The sequence below is a fragment of the Atractosteus spatula genome, chromosome 12 (assembly GCF_055471065.1).
Source record: "Atractosteus spatula isolate fAtrSpa1 chromosome 12, fAtrSpa1.hap1, whole genome shotgun sequence".
NCBI classification, from domain to species: domain Eukaryota; kingdom Metazoa; phylum Chordata; class Actinopteri; order Semionotiformes; family Lepisosteidae; genus Atractosteus; species Atractosteus spatula.
Window position 1 is genome coordinate 47,034,411 of NC_142717.1, and position 22,134 is coordinate 47,056,544.

At 37.2% G+C, this 22,134-nt stretch overlaps 1 protein-coding gene across 1 annotated transcript in view; it reads left to right on the forward strand.

The window, feature by feature from the left end:
- The first annotated feature begins 488 nt into the window (after positions 1–488).
- Positions 489–22,134, forward strand: part of creb5b (cAMP responsive element binding protein 5b) — a 101,465-nt gene continuing 79,819 nt past the window's right edge. The window contains exons 1-4 of the mRNA XM_088929507.1: positions 489–594; positions 15,160–15,231; positions 17,860–17,953; positions 21,695–21,816. Of these exons, the coding sequence (XP_088785633.1) occupies positions 15,175–15,231; positions 17,860–17,953; positions 21,695–21,816 (273 nt within the window). The 5' untranslated portion in view covers positions 489–594; positions 15,160–15,174. The remainder of the gene's footprint in view (positions 595–15,159; positions 15,232–17,859; positions 17,954–21,694; positions 21,817–22,134) is intronic.

A 22,134-nucleotide genomic window follows, 5' to 3' on the forward strand; every position in this document is an offset into this window, starting at 1 on the left:
TGGTTAATTTACAGGGGAGAGCGCAGGCGTCCCGCCAGAGTTGGGGTGCTCAGAAATCGCCACAAGAAACCCTGGCTCCAGCGTATTTATACGACTAGCTGCCTGTTTATTATGCTTCGGGCAATGGTCTGTGAAGCCAGCGCAACCTTTCCTGTAGTCTGCGTCTCCGCTCCTGGTTCAGAACTTCCTTACTGCTGTATTTCACTGCGATTTAGAAAGCTGGGACTTGGGAAACGAAACAAAGTTCATTCCGGAGAGGCATGGAACAGCCCTGGCTGGGGCCGAGCAGCCTCAGCTCTGAGAGCGTCACCGAGCAGCGCCCCAGACAGACCGTCCCGGCCCGGCGGTGCGGTGCGGCGGACAGCGGGCACACCCACCGCCGCGCAGCCGTACGCGTGCGTGCGGCCTGGCCCCGCCCGCCCGGCCGGGCCGCCCCACCCCCGAGCGGACCGCAATGATTTAGAAGTTCAGGAATCCCACGTGACGTCACCATGGGGTGATGTAATGCTTCTCTAAATAGAACGTATTGTAATCTTCTCTCAGTCCAACGTGGTTCCTTCTCATAGAGTGTTGCTTCGTCTCTGCACTTGTTTGGTAAGTTCATAAAATTGCCCTTTATTGCGCAGAACTCTGTAATAGCGCGAAACTGAGCCTGCAGATGTTGAATGTTAAGTTCCTTGCCTAGATTACTGATGTTTTCTGTTGGAAATAACATGTATGACATCCATCTCTATTATTCCCGTGCTAATAAACAGTTAGATCTGTATCAGTTTGTAGCGTGTGTATCAGCGAACAGTGAAGTAATGTAAACTGCTGTGACTAAAATTACTTTTTTTTTAAAGTTAACAGGTTGCGTACTCTCTGAATGCTACAGGTCAGTCTAACTAAAAGCACGTCTGTGTTTTTCAAAAGCAGACTTGTCGTTCTAAGTATGCAGTCAAATCCGGGGGTGTGTTAAGTGTACTGAACTGTAGCTGTTAAACATTGGCAGACTTGGGCGGACAACTGTTCTCTGACGAGAAAGCCGGTTTTGGGGCTCCAGTCTGAAGATGTCTCTTTGCCTTACATGAACCCCAAGCTGTTGGTATTCGTCTGTGAGGTTGATTTGCCTGTCAATAACAGACAGCACAGAGAGGTTAGCCCTACAAAGACGGGGCTGACCGAGGAGAGTGACAGGCTGGTGACATTCCGGAATTCACGTTCGCTGGTGCCCAAATACATGTGCACTTTAGCAACATATAAAGTAATGTACTGTAGTAATATACAGTTACGGATTTACTGACAAGCAACAATAAAGACTCGTTTATCAGTTTCGGTTCACTCTTTCTAGTGGTGAAATATATCATTAATCTAACTTTGCTTGTTCATTCACTCATTGTCATTTGCAGCTAACCGTGTGTACTGTTTTACTGTAAATAAGAATTATATTTTCAGGATTACGTCATTCTGCAGACCAGTAAGTGTTTGATTAACAGTCTGAGATATTGAAGGGTTCAGGGGCAGATCTGCTGACAAAGCACTCTTGCGTTTAAAAGCCCACAGGCTGAAACGATGTTTTAATCTGGAGCCTCAAAGTTTTGAATAAACGCGTCTGCCTCGGTTTGCCTTCCAGAAGGCTTGTTTCAGCTGTCATTTTTACTGTAGCCACGATTTTTGCAAAAGTTGTTTGCTGAAAGCTAATGCAATTATATCGTTTATATGTAATGAAGTACCCGCGCCTTTTGTCTTTATTAAGCCATTCACATAGGATAGAATAGTGTCTCGCATTCATGAAGGTGAATATGTTCAAGTACCAGCAGTCGGATAACGGATTAAGAAACTCTAGCAAGCCGTAGATAGATGGCATATCGTTTTATACAGATCTTTGTAAAATCTAAATGAATCGATCAACCAAAGTATTTTTTGGTTCACTTGGGAATTCGAGGGCATACTCATCATGCTGTTCATGCTGGAAAGGTAAAGTTATTAACACCAGCACGCAGACAGGACATTTCTCTGCAGAAGCTCTCCACTCGAGCGGCGCCGGAGCCGTGTTCGCTCACAGGCGGTTTAACAGTCCGAGAGGGACTCGGGGCTCTGTGGCTAAAATAATTTCCAAGTTTATATCCTCACAATACATTCAGTTTAGTTTCAATTTGTAATAAAATATATAATTCTAGGTGTAGGTATAATAGAGGTACAGAGTTTATTTGACGTGATAATATACCAAAGATTAACGTTTCAGTACGAGTGGGTGCTCTTTACCTGGACTGTCATCTCGAATGTATTTTTTAAAAATAACACAATTAAAACAGTAAGATATATTCACATCCCCCCAGCTTTCTGCAAAAGACTAAAATTCCTCACGTCATTTTTGGCGTAAAACAAACTGTGCTAACACTTTTAAAGATCGACCATTATTTTTTAACAGTAAGACCTAATATCTTAAAGTCAAGAAGACACCGCAGTTATTTCGGCTCTCAGGTAAACTACAGCAGATGGCGCAATGTAAAGTTATAACATCCCGACAACGCATTGTTTGGTGTTGCACACACGATGCTTACAACAGCGAGCAACTTCTCCCTGATCATCTGTAAATATATGCGTCTCGACATAAAAAATAAGGCACAGTACATTACCTAAGTTTACACGATGAGAAAAAGACTAAAAAATGAACCAAATTTTAAAACTAATGTCTGCTAGTCCCTTTGCCATTTCAAAATCCTCTACCTATAGGGACCATCTCACCTGCCTCTGTAAAATGCAAACACATTTCTGACATTGACCAAGAAATCTATGTTGTACAATTGTCTACAACCCGAAGATATTTAGCATTTTTCATATGCAGGAATCTCACATGGTGTCTGATGAAAAGATTGCTGAACTAGATATTGAACATAAGAAAAGTTAAAAACAGGAGGAGACCATCCAGCTTGACTGGTGGAAGCTCATCAAGTCTGATGCAGATCAATGAAGTATTGAAAGCATTTATTTTGAGACAGACCAGGCAACAACATGTAGTAATTGTACCCTCAATAAGACTGAACCGAAGGGTCATATCACCGTAAAGTATCTGATGACTCAAAAACAGAACACCGTTAGGATGTGTAACTAGCAACAAAGAAAGACAGGGAAAACAACACTCTGCTCATCTCAGGTCAGTATTTGGACCAGCTCTGAGTGGACGTAACTGCACAAACAAATGCACTTCACAGTTTCAGGTCAGGCGTTTATATTCTGTTATTGGCACAGGACAATTTTGACCAAAAAAAATCTCACAGAAACATGACAAAAATGAATGAACACCTCAAACCTTGATCGTTGTGCACTATAGAGATGTATAGTTTCATGCTGCCGGAAGAGCAGAGTAATGCAAATACTGTACAGTAGCTTAACGTTCATTAAATATATTTTTGTATCAGTTCTCCTAGTGTTTACCCTTGGTTTTAACATCCCAGTTCAAAAAAGAATTTCATGCTCTTTCGTTAAAACACCAAATTGTTTGATTGCCTCCTCCCATTACTGGAAAACATTAACTACTGTATCTAACTAACTAGATGGCAGCTTTATATAGCAATAGTGCTTATTGAATTACCCAAATCAGTATAGTATTATAGTCATTAATTAGAATCTGCACCCACATTTGCAGAAGTCAACTAGAGAAGTCTTAAAATGCAATCTCATGTTAAAACTTCTAGATTTCAGAACTAGGTTCTTATGAAATAAAACAGACAAATCCTAATTTAAAAATACTTAATTTTCAAATAGGCATTTAACATGTGACTTTATCAATCCTTGCCAACATTTTCTTTAATAATCAGATATCAATACCTAGTCAAAATGTCTTTGTTGTAAAATGCTGCACAGATTACAAATAATTAATTGGGTGAAACGCAGGACAGTACCGTTTCATTCTTTTTTTATAATGTTCATGGCATCACTGGCCAAAGAGGCAGATTGTGTTATTATTAAGGACCATATGTACTGTAAGTCTTGGAAGGGGTCACAAAGTTCAAAAAAACATATCCTCTTTCTGCGGAAGAATTGCTTTTCCAATATCATTGTTGTTTTTTTATGAGGAAAATAAATGGAAAAGTAATATAGTAAGTTGTGGAAATAAAAATGCAGTTACACATATGTCATTTTGAATTTCAGAGGAAAGTTTCTGCTAGTTTCCATGTTTATAAAAAGTTCCAATTTATGGAAATTACCATTTATTATTACATTAATATGTGATAAAAACCCAGGTCATACAGCCTGAGATTTTGTCAGAACAGCCTGAGGAAATGTTTGTCATTGTTGTACCTTTTTGTTTTTTATAATCTTTCCCAGGTTTTAAAGTGCACATATTAATTGTTTTCAAACCACCAGTAAAATTCTAAACATGACAATATTTTTTCTCCAATAGTATTTGTGCAATGTTGTCAACACTTACACATAATTTATAAAATATTTATAGAGAGGCCTAATGCATGGAGTACAGTTGTTTTGATTATGTGCCCTTTTCAGTTCTGTGATTTTTCTGCTGCAAAAAATTATACAAATATGGTGAAAGAAATTAGGCTTCAGCCAGAGAAGTAGAAGTGTTTTTGGGCTTCTTCTGATATTCGTCTGTCATTCTTGGCTAATTCTGTACAGATTTAATGGATGAAGTGAGGTTTTGTGATTGAGAAGGTGGTTTAAGTCTGTCTTCTTTTTGTTTTATTCCAATACAGTGACGTACATATAAACACATGGGCCATAGATAGATGAAGACCTATACATGAAAAGCATGAGAAATTAAACTAAGGGCTACAGTGCTTACCTTGAACTTGGTCTCTGTAAGCCCTTGGGGTGCAGCACGACTCAGATTTCTAACACAAGTTTGTGCCTGTCTCTTATTCATGCCATACTGTTTGAATTCTAATGTGTACCTGGAGAATTATACTCAAGTTCCTTATGAAATTCTACTCCAAGCCCTAATCCTGGCTTTAATTCTCATGAAGAGTTACTTACTGTATAATGTAACCAAATTTCCTATACTTAGCTAAAACATCAACATGGTGATTTATTACATAAAATATCAACTAAGCATTTGAGAAATAAAGCCATAGAATTGATACAGTATGTGTGCTATTTAGCTTCTCTGTGGAAGATACAAGTGAATTTCAATCTGAAATTTTCTTTAAGGTATAGTGAGGTTGCAGAATTCACACGGTTAAACACAACCGAAGAGCAATAACTGTAATTATCCACTTTTGCCGTTACTTAATAATTGATTTTTTTGTGTGTTTTTGGTGGAATTGAGGGAACTGGAATCTAACAAAACGAATGTTGTTTGTGTTTCAGTACCCATTTGTCTTAGAACATTGTGGAGCTTTTTTTTGCAGTAACGTAGTGGATGAAAATCTTACGCTCAGTGTAAACTTTGCATACAATTGAAATTGCCCTGGATAAGGGCATCTGCTGCCGAAAAAATAAATAATAATGTAATTATTTTTGAAGGGTCCAGTAACATCTCAGATGAAATTATACTGTAAATGGGGGAAACATGTGACTTGCAAATGTTTTACCTCAGTGGAGTGCTGTTTGCACTGCTGTCCTCAAGAGACTTTGCATTCGAAAGGCTGCAGGGTATCTGTGTTATGAAGGGAGACGCAGGATCAAACCAAGAGACAGACTGCTTTGCTTAAAATGAAACCATGTTTGACTGTTTTGACATCAAGTGACAAAATATTTGGTAAAATTTAAAATATTTTTTAAAAAGTTAGAATAGTTATTTTGCTCGATTATTTTGTCAGCATAATCTTAATTTTGTATAATTGTACTCTGTCCAGGATAACAAAGAAGTCTTAAAGCAGGAATAAGTGTCGTTTTGTTTTAAACAAGAAGTCTGTTTTGTTTTTTATTTTATGAAGTTCGATTTCCTACAGTGAAATATAGTAAAGAAATCACATCACCTTCTCTGGATGACTTAGAACTATACAGGAAAACCTGTATTCTCTTACATTTTGAAAATAAAAGTCATCAAGTACGTACGTGCTGTTAGCATATTCATCAATACTCTTTTTAAGGCCTAATTGTAAGTATCATCATACAGCCTATGATGTAAAGTCCAGCTGTTCATGGAGATGTTTCGTTGTGTATCCACGCTTCATTCACACACATCAGAATGCATCACACAGAGTGTTTACTGACTAGACGTGTTTATTTGTTGCATGAAGAATGAAATTAACTTATTTGTTGGGCCATTTTCAGCATTGTTTATACATAATCTGTTCATTTCAGGCATACAAGTAATATCACATGGACATTCTGATTCATAATATTGATATATTCATCACAATTCGAACAGTTTTAGTTTTTCACATTGTATACAATGTGTGTAAAATGTATTCACTATACCTTTGAACATAAAAAGATCCTTTAATCCACACAAATTGAGTTTGGAACTACTAAAGGCCTGTTGTTTTTTCAGAGTGCAGACCCTATATTCAAATGATATAGATGATACTTTAGTACAATACATACATTTGTTCATATCTTTCTCTAATTCTTTCCTCTGTGCAGTCTGTATTTTTCATTTTCCTTTTGGAACGTCAGATTTAAAGTCTAGGATCACAGCTCCTGAGTGACGGCTGCAGACAGTCTTGTCCTGCTTGCTAACTGGCTCCTTTATTCCCCTGACCAGCTTCTCCAGTGGATATTGTTGCACTGTTGACCTTGGCAGTAGAGAGCCGGTCCCTGTTGACTTTGACCAGGGCTGTTGCTAGATCGCTGGTTTGTAGTTGGTGAGGTGAAGTGACCCTTCCCAGCTCATCTCCAGATGAGTCTCCAGTGAGTCCGCAGCCATGCTCAGCTGTTTGTTGTTCAGCTGGAACTATGATGGGCAATTCAGAGGGTCTGTAGTGTTAGTAATTTTGGATTGACTGGAATTCCAAAAGCCTGCTAAAATGCCCCCCTTAATTCCAAATTTTCATAGTAGTCCATCTTAATATTGTCTCTATATTATTGATATTATGCACCCCTGGATGTATTTTAGGTTGTCTTCTTAAAATACATTCTTAGTAACAAGTCAATTTCTAAAAAGTCTCTAAAATAAAGGGTTAATATTCTGTATTATATTAATTAATTGCATGAAAATGGTTTGTTATATGAAGGAAGTGAGTATCTAAATACTTCTAAGTCCTTTTTGGTGTACTGAGCCTTTGTGCTATTTTTTGTGGTGAGCGTTGCATTATTTTTATGTCTCCAACGGTGCTTTCCGAAACAATGTGTCTTTAAATACCTAGCAGTGGTGTTCCTGATTACCGCCTTGACACATGCCTGTATTAGATCACACTAGATTCCCTCTGAGCAGTTTGATGCCCTCTTTGCAGCTGTTAGTAATTAGTAAGCCAACATATTAGTCGCACTGTTGCAGGTTCCTTCTTTGATGAATCGCATTCAGCTTTATTCTGAGAATAGTGTGCTTAGAGCACTGCAGAACATGTTGTGACTTTCCTAACACTCCCTGCATTTTGTGTGGCTGTGTCATACATTGATGTCTCAAGGTTTCACGATTTATGTGTGAGAATTTAGTTGATGTGTTGATATCTTCCCTCCGGTGTTTTGTTTATTACATCAATGAATGGCTACAGTAGGTATATACAGTATAACGTTTTTCAGATTTGATTTTCATTACATGTTTTTGCCTTAGTTGGACATCCTTCTACATTATTAGTATATTTGAACTCCTCAGAAACTTTTCATTAGGAATGTTACCATTACATCCAAATTCACAGAGTTGTATTATACTGTGTTCTGTTTTTGAAAGGAAAAAAAACTAATTAAAAACTTAGTTTTAGGACTTTATTTGAGCTCTATTGCTTTGTTTTGGTAGTGCTGGTGTAAAAGGACTCGTGCTTTTGATTCACACTCTCCTAGGGATGTCGGAGGATAACTTCAGGGCTGGGGAATGAAAACATTGCCGCCATCCTGTGAAACAAACAATAAACAATCTTAACGAGAATGATAAGAGTAACCAAAACATGTATTTTGCTATTTGACTGTATTTTAGATAAATCAATTGCTTTAAGGTGTCTGCATTTAATTAATAAAAGCAAGAAAACTTGGACATTGAAGGCAACACGAATTTTGTACTGTGATTTAGTATTGAAAATGATTTTTCTTACCCTAATATTACAAAACGTTTTTGGTTTCTCACTGGAATTTGTGAAAACCATTATATTTTCATTACTATACTAACAGACTTCAGCTTCTGAGTCACGGTTTTGAGCAGACTGCTTCTCTGTGCTTAAGGTCAATTCTTGATGCATCTCTGATACACTGTGCAAGAAGTGTTGATTAATTTGCAGCCATACTCAACTGAACCAGCTCAACAAGACCGTAATGTAGGACAGATCCAATCATTATTAATGCAAAGACATAAACATGAAAATGCTTAATGAATGATTGTTTCTCTGTTCTAAAGCTATTTTTTCAAAGGGGAGAACAATTTTTATAATTTATGGTATTTTGCCATATAAAAATCTATCCAAAAAATACATGAATTCTGATGCTTCCTGAAGATATCCTGTAACTAAGTAGAGTGGCAAATTAATAGATTTTTTTCTTCAGTTTATTTACCCTTTTTTCCATCTTTGGTCATCTTGTTTTTTTTCAGCTAATCAGATTTTGACCTTGTTTCATTAGTAACTCCATATTCTTAAAGTTTCCAAAATCGGAATAAAAAGGCTGTATGAGTGAAACAAAGTAAATGGAAAGGGATTTTCAAAATTTGAAAAACAAGTTCTGTTTTGTCAAACATCAAAAGTTACTTAGCTGAATCTCTACTGAAACCTGTGACTATATCAGAAGGAGCATAACAGCCTGTATAGGGTGAACCTGAACACGTTCTCATGCGCTCTTACACACACGGCAATTGCTGTCACAGGACTCTTCGGCTCCGTTACAGTGCATCCTGCGTGTGCCTTAAAGCATAGATGCTCAGATTGGAAAATCACGGAAAGCCTATGAGTTATGACAATAAACACATTTTAAATTCTTTGCTTGAATTTACTTAACTAGACGATTTTACAGCATCTGTGGTTGCCCAAGTGTCATGTTCTGAAGAGGTGAATCTATGAAAGAAAGCAAAGAGAGTGAAGATTAATAAAACACTAAGTCATTAACGCACTTGCCAGGAAATACAGAGTTGGCCGTTAAATTTGTGTACCAGCTGGCAGAAGCAACCAGAAATGTGCTATGATATTTTTCCTGGTTAAATCGCTTGGCTGGGTGATTGTTTTAAAATTTGTTAGCTTGCCCTGGCCAGTTTTAATACATTTTCTAATCCTAAACAAAAACAAACAGCTTTGAGTTACTTTTCTCACCCATGGGAACCATAATTTTAAGTGTTTTGACTTTAATGGGGCCAAGTTTCATGTGATGCTTTTAGTCTTTTGATGGAATCTACTGGGCAGGTTTTGAATTGATGGACCTCACTGAAATTGATGAATTGCTGTAGATTTTGTGTGTTCTGCTTGTGTCTTTGTGAGTTTACTCCTGCCTCCTAAAGGCTAAATAACTGGTTCATTGGTGTCTTTATATTGTATTGTTGTATTATGTCAGTGCCCTTTGCTTCTGGATGGGATCAGTGTTCTCATGATCCTTACCTGAAGTAAGCAGCTTAGTAATGTTGACTGGATGGAAGTAATTGAATTTGAATTTGAGTTGAATTTGATAATTACAGGATGTCACAGAAGTAGGACTGTTAATATTTAATAATATAGGTTCAGGCACATCTTGTAAACTCAGCAGTTCACCAGTTTCATTCTATTTTGTATGTAAATAGTATTTTGTTTGCCTTTTCTGTTCATTTAGCACAGATACTATGAGTCACGAAACCAATTCACCAATTTTAAACCCTTATTTAATACTCCATGGATGCAATCTACAGTATAAATCATATACATTATGCACACGTACTGTACATTATTCACATATTCATTATATACAGGAACAAGTAATAGGTTTATTCCATGCTGAAAAGAGAAGAAAGAAAACACAACGTTTCGGCCATGGGGCCTTCTTCGGGTGTGAGAAGAAGGCTCACACCTGAATAAGGCTCCACGGCCGAAACTTGTTCCTTTGCAGCCTACGCATGCTGACGCAGCTCCCCACCTGAACCACTTCATTATATACAGTACATGGTTACATACATGTATCAAGAACAAGAAGCAAAGGCTTCCAAAGGGGCTTCTCAGCTGCTTGTCATGTGTCACAGAGAGCAGCTCCCCTGACATGCGATGCATAATGGAATCGACAAGCCTACAGGCTAAAAGAGGGAGAAGAGGAAGGAACCTTTCCTTAAGAAGATCCTTCTTGAAGGGAAACACTAAAGGGAAAGAGAGAGAAAGAGGCCCAGAGAAAGTAGGTTGGATGTGTAAATGAGACCTGTACTGAAACTGGTAAGCAGGCTAACTGACCAATGCTAGTTAGGATAATTTACTGTACCTGAGCCAGGTTTTGGGTTTGTATTTGTGTTTGTATGTCCTTCAGCTGTGTAAGTAAAAACATTATTTCAACTATACTGGCACCTCTCTTTGTGTCTATTACCAGAGATAAAACCTTTCCCTGCTCACAATGTGTGTGTTACTGGGACAAAGAAAAAATGTTTATAGTCACAGATGAAGGTGAAAAATATTTGATCACATGCTGAAATAAAGGGCCTTTGCTGAGCATGTTTCATTCAAAACAAAGTGCGTTCTTAAGTTTCCATATAAAGAATCATCCAGCTGCCTAAATGCTAGGAATTGGAATCATTTTGACTGGTTTCATTGTATTTAGTGTGGACTGATATATGATAGTATATTAACCGTACAAATCGACACCTCCCTATGATTCACTCGTTTGCCTCTTATAATTTAAATAATGTTGATTGACCTTGTTCATGTAATCAATTCATGCTCTATGCAAGCAAACCACTGACAAAAACACTATTTACAATTTCTCTCTGGCATTTCTGTCTTGGCCTTTGTGCTGACCATACGGTGGCACAGCGTGTTGGATTCCTTCATTCTCCAAACTGCTATGTGTCTAAAGCTTGGTTACATTCCTGGCCCAGAGATAGTATAAGCCATACTGAAAAACACATTTGAAAAAAAAGTAGTTTCAGTTGGTCCTCAGCAGGATGTTGTTTTAGACAAGGTTACCAATTTAAAAAAAAATGTAATACAAGCCATTTACCCCGTAATAACTACAGTTTTCTAATGGATACTTTGGATTGTGTTTTTTGAATAATAGATATACAGTAAAACCTTAATATTCACAAGTTTCATATTCACCTATTTGCGTAAGATTATTAGTGTCTACTTTGCCACATTAATGGACCAAAATTGCTTGTTCGCAGGCTGTGCAGTACTAGAGTAAATGTGGGCAGCCGCTTGTAGATCTTTTCACCCGTCCTGCATTGGTCTTTGTAATAACAAAAGAACATGTTTACAGTATGTCTCTTTGTTAGAAGTGCTTCATGGGTTGGGCTTTAGGTACTCAGTGACTTTCAGGAAAGTGTTAGATGCACGTTGTGTGTTAACGCCTCTATATGTGGGGAGCCGGAGCGGTGGCAGGAATCCTACTCCGTTGGGCTCCTGAGCAAGGCCCTTAACCCCAACTGCTCCAGGGGTGCCGTACAATGGCAGACCCTGCGCTCTGACCCCAGGCTCTCTCCCTGTCTGTGTCTCATGGAGAGCAGGCTGGGGTATGCGAAAAGATAATTCCTAACGAAAGAAATTGTAAAAGGTTAATGAAGTGATGTTATTATTATTATATAAGTGTTGTACTGCAAAATAAGAGAAATATTAAATATAAAAAACTTTTGTTAACTGTAGTTCCCTAAGTAATTGCAGTCTCAGTTCTCACATGTCTTGTGGAAAAAGATAACATAATAAATTGTAAGAAGAAAGAAAGCTAGACCAACCGCAGGAGCAGGAGAGTGAGTTGGTTGAATGGGAAGGGAGTGAGGCCACTGCTGTTTCTCCATCCACACCCCCACCTCCACCCAGGAGCAGCTAACAAAACCACCTTTATGTCCAGCCTCTTTATGCAAGATGTCTCCACTTTTACAGTAGGTGCAAAGCTGTACACTTCACTTACTTTCTTGTCAGTTATTACTGAGCTGTAATAAACTTCATTACTGAATGGTAGTACTGCATTTATATTAATTAGAAAAACAAGTCGTAAAAGGTAAGGAAAATGTGTGCTACTAAGAATGAAAAAAATAATTCTAATACAGGATAAACTAGGTACTTTACTCTTGCAAATACCAGTTTTTTATTGTAAAAAATAAATACATGTACAGGGGTGTTTTATACCCATGAGGAATTCATTTATTTATTATTTGAGGCAATATAAATAAAACGTTGAATGATTAGTGTTCTTTTGTTGTGATTGGTGAATTTATGGTGACATTATAGGAAAATTTAACAACCTGTCATAGAGACACAAGAATAGATTCACAGTCTTTATTAATCTGCTTGCTTGATACTGGTTTCTTGTTGTCTGACAGTAATTTTCAGTCAGGTAGAATTACTTTTAACCTTCCCAACATTTCTTTTAAGTTTCTTTTGAATATATTAATATTAATATTGTAATATGATGTTACTGAAAGACTTCAACATGTAGGCCTATGGAGAGCAGGTCTTTCAATGCTGTTGACTATTTACAGCAAGGGCTAGACGCAAGACCTCAGGTTAGCGCTGCTTACTTTTTGAGAGCTTTTTGAACACTCCTCCACTCACTGCTGAGTCACCTTTGAGAGACTCCCTGGAGCTACCTTACCACAGAAATATCTAGTTCTGGCTTCAGACACCTGAAGAAGGCTCCACGGCCGAAACGTTGTGTTCTCTTTCTTCTTTTTTTCAGCATGGAATAAACCTATTACTTGTTCCTTTGCATCATTTTAATATGGTTCTTAACCTAATCAGCTTACAATTTGGTTCTGCTAGCCCTTCAGCTGGTGGTGCTTTGACACTTAAGAAATGTGCAGACTCACTGACCATCTAGAACCCAAGTGCCCATGCGTGTTACACTATGGTTTGTGTAAATGATACAATTTAAGAACTAAAATTTCTAGCTGTTAAAAAAGTATTTTAGGCAAAAATCTGTTTAAAATTCACAGATGGAAAACGGAACAATTTGTTTATCCCAGTCTTTTTGCTTTTCAGATGGTTTAGGACTGATGAGTCTGTGTATACTTAGCCGTAGTTTTTGGATACCTGTTCTTCATTTACTGTATTATTTCAGTCAAGTTAAGTTTTGTTTTTGTTCGTAGGTTATGGAGTATTTTTACTCAAATCAGACTTTGTACTTTTGCTGTTGTACTACAATTTCTCTCACAGGATTATTAAAGTATCTATCTGATCACTTTGCTTCCAATTAAAAATATCATAAAGTTGGTAAAAGGTGGCAACCTCTATGTGGAATTTTTAATGTGAAAAAATATGCAAAGGAATTTAATTGTTACCAATATGATACTTACAGGAGAATAAAATCCTTCTAAGTAATATTGTAAAGAGGGTTTTACTGTACTTAACATTAATCTCCATTATCCGTTAAATTTTGGATGACTATAGACATTGTAACCATTAATATGTTTATTTTTTATAGCAGAGTCTCAAATACAATGTTCAAAGTTATATGTATTAAAGAATAATTAAAAAGAATGAGTGATACAGCTCGATATTCTAGTCTAGATTTGGTAAAACTTAGTATTATGTAGTCCTTTGCAGTGCCAACAGTCAAACAGAAAAGTGCGGCTGCATGCCAGAGGTGGTTTTCCACATCTCATTATCTAAATGGGGTTGTACTTTTATCATCGCTTTTAATATGGCTGAGACTCACCCCTGTATTATACCAGATGTTATAGCAGAGACTGCTCTTCTTTCCAAATGTTACTTTATCTCAGTTTATACTGGGCAATGGAAACATGAGAACATCAGTGCCAAAGGTGGAAAAGGATTACCGTGCAAATGAAAAAATGACAAACATTTATGTACAAATCTTGTGATTCTTGTTTTTGTAGCATATACTGTATTATCTACGTAAAAGCCAATGAAGTCTAATTAATGAAGTTATGAATTTAATATTACACCAGTACTGTTGTAGTTATTAGGCTTTATTTTTTCTATGCAACTGTAAGCTAATGTATGAGTAGGAGAAAGGGGAATAATAATGAGGAAGTGGTAACTAGAATACAGCATGTTAAGTGTGGTGTTTTATTCAATTTAATTAAGTTTGTTCTTTCCTATGGAAAATATTCGTCTTCTAGCTGTCCTTTGCTGATTGGAGAGACCATAATGCAAAATGAAAGGAATGTTAAAGAATTTAGAATGTATGCATTTATTTAATTTGAATGTGACAGCATGAAGTGGAAAAGTTATGTAATGAAACATGTATTTTGAGTAATAAAGTGGTAAGGAAGGGATTCTGCACTGTGTGGGGTTCTCTGCACCTGGGTGACAAAAAGGAACCTGCTTGGGCCAGTGTTGATATCAGACTAAGAACTTATGTGTCCCAAGGTTCTGAACTCATTGTCCTAGCAAATATAAGTTTTAAATCCAAATATTTAATTAATTGTAAGGGAAAGTAAGAACTTTAGCAGAATTGACAAGAGATACTGTATCTCAAAAACAATAACTCAATGAACATTTTTGATAAAATTGCATTGTGTTTGCAATATACACCAGTTATTAGATCATGTGACCATTAGTCCTTTTGGACGTTAAAGTATAGAAAATGCACAAATGCTTATTTTAAATAACCATAGTATAAGGGCTGTGTTTTGTGATTGATGTTTTGGTTAACAGTGTGCTAATTTAAAAGTGAGAAAACTCTCATTTTCAGTTACTAATGCTCTGGTATGAGATTAAATTCTTCTTTGATTTGCAAAGAACCAGAGATCAGAAAAGGCAGAAAGTATGTTGCCTTCGAGTTATTGGCTAATATTACCTGCATTCTTAGATTCAGCTTAGGTTTGAGTACATTACGTACTGAAACTTTAGGCTTCTTTTTCAAGGGTCTATTTGGACAGCACCAGTACCACTGTTGTGTGCTATGGCATTGTAGGCATGAATGTATAATCCATAGTCAAGAGAATCTGAGAGTGTTCAGAATTTACCTGGAAGGCATGTTCATGGTCTTTTTTTCCTGTCTTGTGTTTAGCTTTATGAAGTGTCAATGATGAATTTGGAACAAGAAAGGCCATTTGTTTGTAATGCCCCAGGCTGCTCGCAGGTGAGTCCAATGGAAACAATGTGATGTATGTTCATAGTAACTTGATAATGAATCCTGTCGTACATCTTGAATAGAAGTGGAATAATGTGTACCTCAGTGAAATGCAAGACGTATTAAAGGTCATTTGCAGCTGGTGTTTTTCATTGATGTTAAAAGCTGCATTTTAATTAGAGTTGCCAAAAGTGCTATAAGGAGACAGGTAATTTAATGAGAAAAATCAGATTTAAAATGAAATTGAAATATTTTTGTGTAGAAATGTAAGTGCACTAGTCTTTAATAATAATAATATTTAGAAATATTTAATTCTTACAGTCAACAGTCATTTAGATCAGCACTCTCACATCCAACATCATGTCTCTTTGTTTCTGTTTTTTATTTACATTTTGTTCATGTGTTACTTTTACCGTTACTTTTTTGCTTTTACTTCAAATACGCCAATAAAAATTAACTATATGTTTTCCTGAGTTTATTTATCTAAACTGACCTGGATCAGTAGAAAGTAGACAGAAAGTAGTCTTGATTGAATACAAATTCAAGAATTCAGAACTTAATTCTGAAAACACTGAGCTGCATTCAGTAAAGAAGAGCCTTTTTTATTTTTAATTACAGTTCATTCTTTCCATAGAAGAGCTTGTGAAGGCAGTGTTTTCACATAACTCCTGTCTTTGTCAGAAGTTTGAAGCCTGTTTTTCTGAGCCTCAGGGTAAACACTGGGCTAGCCACTCAAAGCAGCCAACTTCAACTGTGAATGTGGATTTCAAAGTCAAAAGTTGTTTTAACAGCTCTTCGCACATGTGTAAAAATTTGATAAAAAGGCAAATTATTGCTCTGAAAGTTCTCCTGTTCTGTAGCGTAGTGATCATGCAAGTTATAGCTTTCATGTTACTGTGAATATAGTTATGTAGCATTGTATGTGTGAAATATGGAAGTAGTTTAAACTTTTTGACTCATGGAAAAGCTTGACAAATCCAAAACAGTTATAAAAATGTTGTTTTAAATAATTTGGGATGACATTGCTGCTTCATTGCACCTTCAAGTGGTTTTAATTGTTTTTCTTTGCAAAGTTTAGTTTTTCTAGAACCAAGACCAGTCTAAGTCCAGTAGTTCAGGAATGTCAGATTTCTTAACATAAACATGCCTACACTGTCTTAAAAGTACTCAAGCTTCTTCCATGTTTTTTACGGTTCCTTATTACTTACAAAAGAACATATTGTGTATCACTTTGTGATTATTTTTAACATGATATTTTTACTCAGTATGTCTTTAAAAAGGGGCTTCAGTTACAGCTAACCTGCCACTGGAAGCCACTATGCAGCCTCTAAGTCTTTGTAAATAGCCATACCAGAGGTGACTGACTTAATTGTTTGCTTTTTGGTAAAGATTTTAGAAATTCAGTTTCATATAGGGTGTAATAAAGCTTATTGATTGGCACAAAGGACATGCACAGTGCTAGTGGTGTTTATTTGAAGTCATACAATAAAGCCTCCTGAACTTCATTTTGTGGCAATTGTGATTTTTTGTATGTGCAGACGAGACTGCTCTGGTTAAGGCTAGTGTCTATCATAAAATGGTGCACTCTAGTCTTGAATAATGCAGAGCTATTACTTCACTCTTTTCTTTTCATTTGTCACACCATTTGATGAAGCGCCTTGGTAGAGACTTAGATTGGTGTGGTACTGTAGCTACTGTAGGTAGATTGGTGTGGTAAATGTGTATAATTAGGCTTTTTGTTTGATGAGTGTTTTTGAGTGCTGACTTTTTGTTGTGTTTGACATGGAAAGACATACAATGAAGCCTCCTTGACTTGACTCTAAGTCACGAGTCTTGTGTGTGTAAGCCCATGGGACTGCCCTGATTAAGGGTAGGTCTGTCGTAATGGTATTTTTTCCATTTTTACATCCCACTTTCACTTTAGTATATGAATCTCTTGTTGAGGTGTTTTCTTCATGCAGTGTTGCATAGTACTGCAGTCAGGCATGAAACCATGTGCATGAAGGACACAGTATTTTCAGACTGTATGTTCGTGATATCCTTTCTTTCAGGTTTTACTTTGCTGTTGTGCTTATTACAAAATGGTTTCAAGACTTTTGGTTTTGTGAATACAAAGCAGCAAGGTGCCATGTGCAGTCAGCTGCACAAGCTGTGGTGACTTGCTGCACTCTTTTGCATACTCGTACCCTGTACAAGGTTGGCCAGATAAGCTGTAGTGATCTGCTACCTGTTGTGCATGTTCATACCCTGCATCAGGTCAGCTAGATAAGCTGTAGTGACCTGCTATACTCTTGTGCATATTCATACCCTGCACAAAGTCAGTCACACGAGCTGTGGTGACCTGCTGCCTTCTTGTGCAACCTCATACTGTGCACAAAGTTGGTCACACAAGCTATGGTGACCTGCTGCCCTATTGTGCATATGCGTACCCTGCACGACTTTGGCCTGACATACTGTAGTGATCTGCTGCCCTCTTGTGCATACTCATACCCTGCATCAGGTCAGCTAGATAAACTGTAGTGATCTGCTGCGTTCTTGTACTTTCTCATACCCTGCATGAGGTCGTCCAGACAAGCTGTAGTGATCTGCTGCGTTCTCATACTCTGCACGCTAATGCCAGCTCTTTCTGTCTGACAGCGCTTTCCCACCGAGGATCACCTGATGATTCACAGACACAAGCATGAAATGACTTTGAAGTTTCCATCTATAAAAAATGATAACATATTATCAGGTAAGACAGCAGTCTTTTAATAATGCTATTAATGGTGAATTACAAAGATTGATTTTTTTATTATTGTATAATATGTAAAATACAAAAAAACAGAATCATGGAGTTCCTTAATTTTTTCATTTATTTAAGAAGTCAAACTTTAAAACAATAATTTTCTTCTTAGTTTTGAATTTCTGAATCCAATTCATTGTCCTTTTCGGACTCATTTCATTCCCTTTGACAAATAAAAAAATCTGTTAGTTGATTGTGTGACTACATTGGCCTTATAGATCATGAGCTTTGTTAACATGTGTTGTCTACCAAGCATCACCAGCTAATTTAGAGAAGCAACATGTCCAGTGAGGTTATCACTGGAAGCCATTACCCCCGCACTATCAAACGATTAAACTCCCAGCCTCTCTCACTTACAATCTGAGCCTCACAGTGCCTTCTCTCTTACCATGTGTAAGATCTTTTTTGCTAAGGTTCTAGGCGGGGGAGTTTTTTTAATAAACCGGGTGGGGGAAGGAAAGATCTTGTTATGATGCCCCCCATTACTATCTGTAACAATTACCAAGGTTCTGGATCCCTTCTATACTACAATATTTGGTACTCTCTTAAATAATTTTTTTGCGTTATCAAAAGGCCTTGTAGTTTTTTCATTCTGAATTTGGGGTCTCCATTAAATTCTAAAATTCTGAAACAAAACAGTAGATGCTTTGTGCTGGTGCTGTTTGCCTAAAGAGATTTCTTATTGGTGAAATACTTCAAATGAGACTTCTTTCATTGAGTGTGAAAACAGCACTAGATGTGAACACCAAATAAACTGAAAACAGCCATAAATATATGCTCCAATGAGTGGTTACTACTTCATTGATTTTTGAAAGGTATAACTGTATAGTTTTTATTCCAAAAAGATTTATACACTGTTAAATAAAACATGAGACATTTTTCCATTTTACTATTTTGAAACCCTGAAAAAAAATAGTAGGTTGAAGAAGGCTGAAACTCTGTGGCACTAGAAGGTAACATTTAGGTGCATTAATATTTGAGGTCAAAGTTTTCTTTGAAGTTGAAGTATAAATGTTATATAAGTAATTTGTATCTGTCCCAAATGTCCAAACGTTGAACCTTATCAGACAAAAAGCCCTTTCCTTATATTGGACCTTCAATTTTTGGTCTTGCTTATGTCAAAGGTGCTGCTAGTCTCGCATGGCCCAACATCCCTAAATGCTTCACTTTTGCATTGAACTTGTTCTAAGTGAAGCCTGCTTGTTGTTTATTTTGGTAAGCTTGACCATTAAAAGATCTAAATCTTTACATTGTATATATACTATACACATTTTTTAGTATTTTAAGTGAGGAAAACAGTTAATGAAACACTTCACTATTGTAGCTTTATGTTCTGAATCTGGGACTGCTTAACTGTAAAATATCAGGCACAACCGAGAGGTGAATTGTACAATATAACGTATATAACATGAATTGTCCAATTTTCAATTTTGTCTAAAACAGACTTTACTTTCTCGTTCCCCGAATTTTCCTCTGTCTTCTACCAAGAGACAGTTGGAATAAGTAACTGGACACCACATGAGTAATGATGATGAAGTGGAGCACACTGCGGAGGTCAAGGGGAAGATGTGATGACTTTACTCTGATACTAACTATGCTGTGCCCTTTTAAAAATTTGCTTGGGCGAATCAAAATATTATTAAAAACATTCAGATCAAAGTGTAGATCAGTAACAGTACCCCAACAAACCTTTAAGAAAGTAAAATCTGAAATAAATTATTTGAAAGGCTAAAACTGCATAAAAGATTTTAAATAACTATTTTTTTTATAAATGTTTCTAGGTTATAACCTAATAAACAGCAGAAAGATTTTATGTATCAACTTGATGTCTGTGACTATTGGATCTTACAGCTTTTTTATTTCTAGGATAGCCCAGCAGTGGAGAGAGTATACTCTGTAACATTTAACCACTTAAAAAGCAATTTAGACAAAGAAAAAAACAAGCGAGTCTCAAAGAATGGTGTACCCACTGCATACTGTTGTCCTTCAAGTTGAGATCTCACCAGGGCCTTTTGTCAATATAGTGTCAGTGATTTTGGAGATATTCTAAAACCAGCTCATGACAGAATACATTAATAAACATCTTTTCGTATGATTGAGGGTAATATTATAGAGTAGTGGTCACTGGCCTTTAGAAAGTTGTGGGTTCAAATCCCAGGAGAAGTGCTATTGGCTTACATTTAAGCAAGGTACTTCACTTAAATTGCTGTAGTAAATGAATGCTTGTATAAATGGGTATCCACGTTGTCATTTGATATTTGTAATGAGAATTTCTTCTCATTTGACTTGCCTGAATTGCAGTAGTTGGGCTACATGTGAGAGTAAGACGAGATATGCATGCTATTTGACAGAGCTCCCCTGGGCAAGGGAATTGGCAGCCTCACCACGAGGACATGGCCACCCAGACCCTCCCTCAAATTGCAAGGATTGAGCCAGGGAGCTGCTACAGGGTGTAGGGTGGCGGGAGGGGTACGAGTGAGATGAGCATGGGAATGTACTTATATATGCAGGCGAGCAGAAGTGTGTGAGATTAAGATCTGCCCTTCCTCCCGAATCTCTGTTATAACTTTGTTATAATTCCATAAATAAAGCTTTAAAAAATCATCTTATGCACCTTACAGTTTGCTCAAACTGGACATTCAATGAAATAGTTTGCAAGGTCTTAGCAAGGTCTGTTTGATCTGTGACACAGAAGAACAGCCGCTGTGATTTGGAGCCTTTTCTATTATTTATGCTCTTTGGAATGTAATAGGATTCCCTGATTTAAAAAGCTCACTCTCTTGGGTTACCGGGGATTGGTGTGCCACGTGTCTCCAGTGAGACTCTTGCAAGAATGTAATATTAGAGTGCTGTGGACTGCGGGGGAACTGAAGGGGACACAGCTGACGGCAGGACAGTGCAGGGCCGGCTCAGCTTCGGATAAAAGATGGCTACTCCTGCACATTCCACAAGCTGCCGGCAAAGGCCTGCTTTTCTGATCTTTTCGGACTTTTCAGTGGGCTCACTGTCTTCGCTGAAGCCGTGGAATCTCACATCTCTTAAAAGCACAGCACAGTCCTGCCCTAATAATGAGTTTTATTTGAGAAAAGATTTGAACAGGCGTTTTCTTGTTCTTTCTGTGTGATTGACACACACAAAGATAAACTTAACTAGAATCAGATTAGATTATGTGAAAATTATTTGAAATGCTAGGGTGTAAGGATCTGACATTTTGTGTATGCTTCACAAATAGGGTTGTAAGAGATGAATATAATAGGCATTGCACTCATTTTGCTTATGTCAGAATCTTGCTGTGGTTGACAATTGGTCTGATAACAAGTGAAGTTAATTGAGTGGTCTAATAACTTTACTATTTTTATGTTTACTAATGGGAATTTAAGTATATTTGACCTTTCCTTCAGAGTGTAAGAAAAAAGTTGATGTACTGCATATACAGTAAAAGCTGTCTGACACGATAATCAAATACCATGCAGGAAATCTCTTTTTAAAGAAAAGTGGCTTATAAGTGGGAAAGATTTTGAAAAGATGTATTTTTTACTGTAAAACATACTATAACTACACTATATATACAGACATGATATACTTACATGTTAACATACCGGAAGAGGGCTCCATGGCTAAAACGTTGTGTCTCTTTTCTTTTCAGCACAGAATAAATCTTGTTCCTTTGCTATTATTCACTCGTTTCAGACCAGACACCTACACCCACTCGGTTTCTGAAGAACTGTGAAGAAGTTGGCCTCTTCAATGAGCTGGACTGTTCCATAGAGCAGGAGTTCAGAAAGGCACAGGAGGAAGAAGACAGCAAGCAGGTAAGCCAAAGTCTCTCTACACAGGGTTGTGGCAATGGCACAGAGAATTATATCTACATACCATCTGACTTACAATCAATTAATGGGATCCACATCCCCCGCAGTCCCAATAAAGCCCATTCCATCATTCAGGATGGAATTCCCCCCCCACGCAGTGGAAAGTGGTACCGCACCATTAAAGCAAAGACCACTAGACTTAAGAATAGCTACTACGGTACACATCATCAACAGCTAACTGAGCAATGCCTCAGAATTCACTGCTCCTCATAACTCTGCACTACGTTTACTGGACTACCACGTATTTATCGTCTTGTGTGT